This window comes from Myotis davidii, unplaced genomic scaffold (genome assembly GCF_000327345.1).
Source record: "Myotis davidii unplaced genomic scaffold, ASM32734v1 scaffold269, whole genome shotgun sequence".
NCBI classification, from domain to species: Eukaryota; Metazoa; Chordata; class Mammalia; order Chiroptera; family Vespertilionidae; genus Myotis; species Myotis davidii.
Window position 1 is genome coordinate 7,449,045 of NW_006383008.1, and position 5,954 is coordinate 7,454,998.

Sequence of the window (5,954 nt, forward strand, 5' to 3'; positions counted from 1 at the left end):
TCCACTCAGCCAGCTTTCCTGTGGTTCGGGGTGATGTCCGTTCTGTCTTTTAGTTGTATTTTTGAAGTGGTTGTTCGAGGCAGCAAACTCCGGTGTTAACCTATGCCGCCATCTTGGTTCTCCCTCTTTTACTCTTTTTAAAATTGAATTTATTGGAGTGAGATTGGTTAATAAAGTTATATGGGTTTCAGGTGTGTTATTCTATAATACATCTTTGTATATTGTATCATTTGTTCACCACCCCGAGTTAAGTCTCCTTCCATCATCATTTTCTACCTTTTTTATATAAATTTCTATGGGAAGATTAATCTAGTACAAGTGTTTTATCATGGTAGAATTCAGAAGTCCTGCATCTAAATTTTTGTTGTTATAAGCATTATTTGATAAACTTTAAATAATTATTTTCTTTCCCTCTCTCTTTTACATTTTTTTCTTTAGATTTTTATACCTCTTGGGAGTTGTGTAACCCATACTAAATATGCAGGGTATTTTTCAGAACTGACCCATGTCATAAGAATTACTAGTATGTAGCAAAGTAAATATCTTTTGGTTATATATTCTATATAATGAGTATTACAAAGTTGTTATGTTTGAACCAAAAGCATGCATAATAAAATTAGAATTATTTCTTTTAACTTAGCCAATAAAAACATAACTAATATTATCTGAAGTATATAATTTCCTGCAAGTGTTTTTTCCTAATCTATTAACTGCTTTTGTGTGAAATATATACTCTAACATTGTGGATGTTTGCAGGTCTCGACACAGGCGACTTTCTTACAGCCAGTCTAAATCTCGCTCCAAGTCACTACCAAGGCGGTCTACCTCAGCAAGGCAGTCAAGAACTCCAAGACGGAATTCTGGTTCTAGAGGACGGTCAAGGTCCAAGTCCTTAGAAAAAAGATCAAAATCAATAGGAAAATCACAATCAAGTTCACCTCAAAAGCAGACTAGCTCAGGAACAAAATCAAGATCACATGGAAGACATTCTGACTCCATAGTAAGATCCCCATGTAAATCTCCTAAAGGGTATACCAATTCTGACACAAAAGCACAGACAGCAAAACACTCTCATTTTCGATCACATTCCAGATCTCGGAGTTATCGTCATAAAAACAGTTGGTGAACAACAAGAGAAGAGTGCAAGATAGTCTTTAATCTAAGTTATTAAACCTCTCATTATGTTAAATAAAAATTCTTCAAGGCTTACAGAAAATGTGAGTTAATATTAGTTACCTCTGGGCATGTATAAGAAACAAAACCTCTCTAGCTTTGAGTTAATAAAGATTTGGTCTCCATTTAAGGGCCCACACCACAAATTTTGATGTCTAATGTTACCATTTTATGGATCATTTTTGTTTACATTGTGGCAGAAGGGTACTTTTCAAAGGAAATGGGTAAAATGGAACTAACTCAGAAAATTCTACTTTGATATAAGTACAGTATTCCCCCCTTCTCCATGGAGATATGTTCAAAACCCTCCTTGTTCGATGCTTGAAACCACAGATTGTACCAAACTCTATATAGACTGTTTTCCTCTATACACACATACCTATGATCATGATGAATTTATAATTAGGCGCAGTAAGATATAAACAATAAAATAGACATAATATACTGTAATAAAAGGTATGTGAATGTGATCTCTCAAAATATTGTACTGGCCTCACTCTTGTGAGATTACAGTGCCTACATGATGAGATGAAGTACTCAGAACTGCATGTAATTTAAAACTTAGGAATTGTTCATTTCTGGAATTTTCCATTTAATATTTTTAGATCACAGTTGATCATGCATACCTGAAACCATGGAAAGGAAAACCACAGATAAGGGGGGACTACTGTATTAGTAATATTAATAATACCTTTTACAAAAATATTTTTTACTTTAAATCACTTTCATGTACAAAGTAATTATGACTATATAATTGCATAGGGCAGACTTAAACTGTTTGACACCTATGTCTCTTTTGTGTCTTCTGTTTAAACTTGGGCCAATTCTCGGTGGAGATTAGTTCATATTACAAAATTCTGACATCCCTAAAAGTTGAATTTATATAGAGATCAATCATTCAAAAGATAGATTCTCTCCTAAGCTCAAAAAAGGTTTTATTTTTATTGGGTGGAAAAGCATAGGTAAGTTGACATTAAATTGCATCCTGTACTATATTCAGTCACTTCAGAAATAGCAAAACATTTTTTGAATACTGAATTTTGAATGGTTTGAGACTACTATAAAAATTGTGGGCAATACTCATAGTCCAAAAATAATCATATTAAGCCTTATCTCTTTAAAGAGTGGTACCCATTGTATAAAAATAATATTTTATACCATTATTTCTACATACCTACTTTTCATCTACTGCTTAATTTTTTTTTCTTTTTAGAGCTTTAGGTTAAGCCTTTAAATTGTATAGAGTATGTCTTTCTACTTTTGGAAGTGTTTAGTTGTATTAAGAAACTCAAGACTGCATCCTCAAAAACAATCCAGTATTTGTATTTACATTACACTGCCCTTCGTTTTTTAAACCAAATAACTTTGTTGCTATTCATTGCTTTTGTAGTTGTTAAAAATGAGAATTTCTTTAAAATGTGTTTGTAGTTTATGTTTTTCAGAGGGTTTTGGTAGTATTTGTGATAAATATGATTCTTATAGGGGATATATTTATAGAGTTCTACTTGTGTACCTTGTTGAATTACATTGAAAATTAAAAAGTTTTCAGCCCATACAGTTAATATTTGTATCTAGAGTGCTTAAGAAAAAAATCTGTCTTATAGGTTTAGCATATAGAAGCCAGTGTTGCTTTATTTGTTTTGAATACAAATTCCATTTTTCTTTGCATTTTAGATCCTATGTGTAAGAAACAACTTTACAAAATTATTTATATACTTGTAATATTTGGGCAAGTACCACAAATTCATGTATACTGTACTTCCTGAGTAGAATTTCTCTAATCATAGCAGGAGTTATTTCAGCACTACAGCTCTTTGAAGTTCATGTTCATTTGTAATAAAATTTAGTTTCAAAATTATGTGGCACTATTGAAAATTTAAAAGATAGTCTGAAAAAAGGGCAAGACAATTATTAATAGTAACTTTTTATATTTTCTAAATAAATGTTTGGGTTTACATATACAAGGATACCAAATACAAGGATTTGATTGTAGTGTCTTTACTAAGCATTTAGCCATTATTTTAATAATTTGATAAGGCAATGTTTCTGAACATGCTGAATCCTTAGATTTACATCTCATTTGGTTTTCCAAATTGTGATCCCTAGGCTGGTTAGACTAATGCTATTTGGTTTGATGAAAAAACTGGAATGATAGTAGTTCAAACTTTTTTGAGTATATAACTATGCTCTTGGCACTGTTCTGTAAGTTTTACATTATTCCCTCACCACCATAATAGCTTTATAAGGTAAATACCACTGCAGATACAGAAGTGAGATGCAGAGAAGTTAAAGGACATGCATAAGGTCAACACCTATTAAGACTTTGGAGCTGGCGGATGGCTGGGCTCTAGGCTGCCTCTCCCTGACTACTATGCTTTGCCTTTTTGGAATAGAATATCTTTGACAGATATATGCTAAACTAAGATAATGTTTAGATGGAAAAGAGAATAGAATTAGAAAAATAAATAATTATAGGCTTTAATGAAAATAGGTTCAGTGACTCTGAATGGAAATTGATCACAAATTGTACTGGTACCCAGGAAAATTATCTTTTGGGTATATCTACTCTAGGGTTCACTTTTGTTACAGAATTATTTCTTGGAGTACTTAAGAAAGGATACTTAGTGTAAGATTGTTAATAAATAAAGCAAATGTTTTACACATCTGTAATAATTTCCTTTAAAGATAATATGTTGACTCAGTTACTTCCCAAGTTTAGTGTAGGGCACTACCTACGTTCATTTGTTTACAATGATAGAGGGTACGTTAATGACAAAGAAAATAAATATGGCCACTGCCCCTGCTTGTTTTCTTTCTCCCCATGAATAATATACAGTTTCTGTATAGCAGCTGATATTTTGCATCTGCAAACAGATAATGGGAGATAATGCCAAATTTTTTATTTGGAGTTTAGGATTTAATCTTATGCCACTGGGCTAATTTATTTTTAAATGTGAATTATCTTATTTCAGGACTTTAGATATCATTTGTAGTGTTTACTTGAGATACAACTATTCTAAGACATACTGTTGTTATACAGTGGGGCCTTGACTTACGAATGTCCCAACTAATGAGTTTTTCAAGATACGAGCCATCTCTCAAAGGATTTTTTGCTTTGAGTTGCGAGCTAAAATTCGGATTATGAGCCAGCTTCAGATACCCCACCGCTAGTTGGCGCAGCGAACGTCACAGTGAACGCCACATCAGCCCAGCGTCACATGTCTCACTCTAAGATTTGACATACGAGTAATTTGAGTTACGAGCTCCGTCATGGAACGAATTAAACTTGTAAGTTAAGGCCCCACCGTATTACAAATAAGAATTCCTGCCTTTATTCTAATCCCATTGCAAGAAGCAAAATTAGTCAAAGTTTAAAGGAATAAGCATTTAGAAATATTTTTGTAATACTTCTAAACTACATTAAAATTGTGATTTCTTAGAGTTAAAAATTAATTTTCCAAACAGGGTGGGAGCATATTTGAGGTCTTATATAGATAAATATATGCTACTTCTGGTGCAGAGGATCATAATCTGTCATGGAACCAAACCTTCAGGTTTAGGCACTGTGGATTTTCAAACAAGTCCATGGCTCCCAAGAGTTTAAGAACCAGTGGTTCAGTGAGATGTGTGGGTTTGAGTCAGAACTCATATATATTTGATTAGGAAACATTTTCAAGTAATAAATGATTATGCAACTTAACATCAAAATCACTCTCGATTAAAAAAATATAGGGTATTTAGGATCATTGCATTAACTTGGGTACTGGCCTACCAGATTGATTTAGGCCCTCTGGAAAATTTATATCTTGTATATCTTTTAAAAGGTGTTCACAAATTACGTATAAAGATAATGGAGTTATAAACCATTTTAGAAATGTAGTTAGTATTCCCTGATAGAAGTGTTAAGATATTTTACGTTGATTCAACTTCTCTCAAGTTAAAACAGTACTTTGATAGAATTTTTCCCTGAATTGTTTTATAGTCTTTCCTGACTTTATATTCTAGGAATATACCGCAACCTAAACTTATGAACATAAATACCAATTTGTGGAGGTAGATGGATGCTCAGTGGGTTGGTTGATAATCACTATTTTTTAAGTGTGATTTTAAGTGTATATTTGGTTCACATAATTCAATATTTAACCTATACCTGTTGTTTTATAAACTAGCTTATAAAATAGATTACAAATTAAAATCAAGAATGATAGGTTCTTTCAGAATGCATTTAGAAAATTTCAAGGGTCATTCTCTTAAATGAGAGAATGCCTAGCTAGTTAGTGTAGAAATGGATTGATTGCACATTCATTTATATTTTTAATGTGTTACAGCTTACTTAATTGGAACAAGAAAAATTACTACTCTAATTTAGGAGTATAACTTGATGAACTAAATGCCTAAGTACTAGTGCTTTTTAGAAATAGCTTCATAGAGGTAGGCTGAGGAAAACCAGAATTCTTTGCTACAACCATTTTCTAAAATAACTACATTCTAGTTTTTTCTTTTGTTTTTTTTAGCTTACTCCTAATAATAGGATTTACAATGCTGTTGATTTTAATTTCAACAAAAAATAATATAAAATAGCCATAAACCCAAGTGATAGCTTTTTAACACATTGCAAAATATATAATTCATAAGAACCTTAGTTAAGGAAAAACATTAATATTCATCATTGTCATTAAACCTTAAAATTTGACCTTAAAATGTTAAATGTAGCTTAATTAGAAATATTCTAGCTTTATAGGAATTTGCTATAATTTTTAATACTTATAAAGTCTAACTAT

The 5,954-nt window shown here is 31.8% G+C and overlaps 1 protein-coding gene across 1 annotated transcript in view; it reads left to right on the forward strand.

Annotated features, from left to right (window-relative positions):
• SRSF12 (serine/arginine-rich splicing factor 12) overlaps positions 1-1,319 on the forward strand; it is a 14,727-nt gene extending 13,408 nt beyond the window's left edge. The window contains exon 5 of the mRNA XM_015557677.1: positions 757-1,319. Within this exon, the coding sequence (XP_015413163.1) occupies positions 757-1,126 (370 nt within the window). The 3' untranslated portion in view covers positions 1,127-1,319. The remainder of the gene's footprint in view (positions 1-756) is intronic.
• The last annotated feature ends 4,635 nt before the right edge of the window (positions 1,320-5,954 follow it).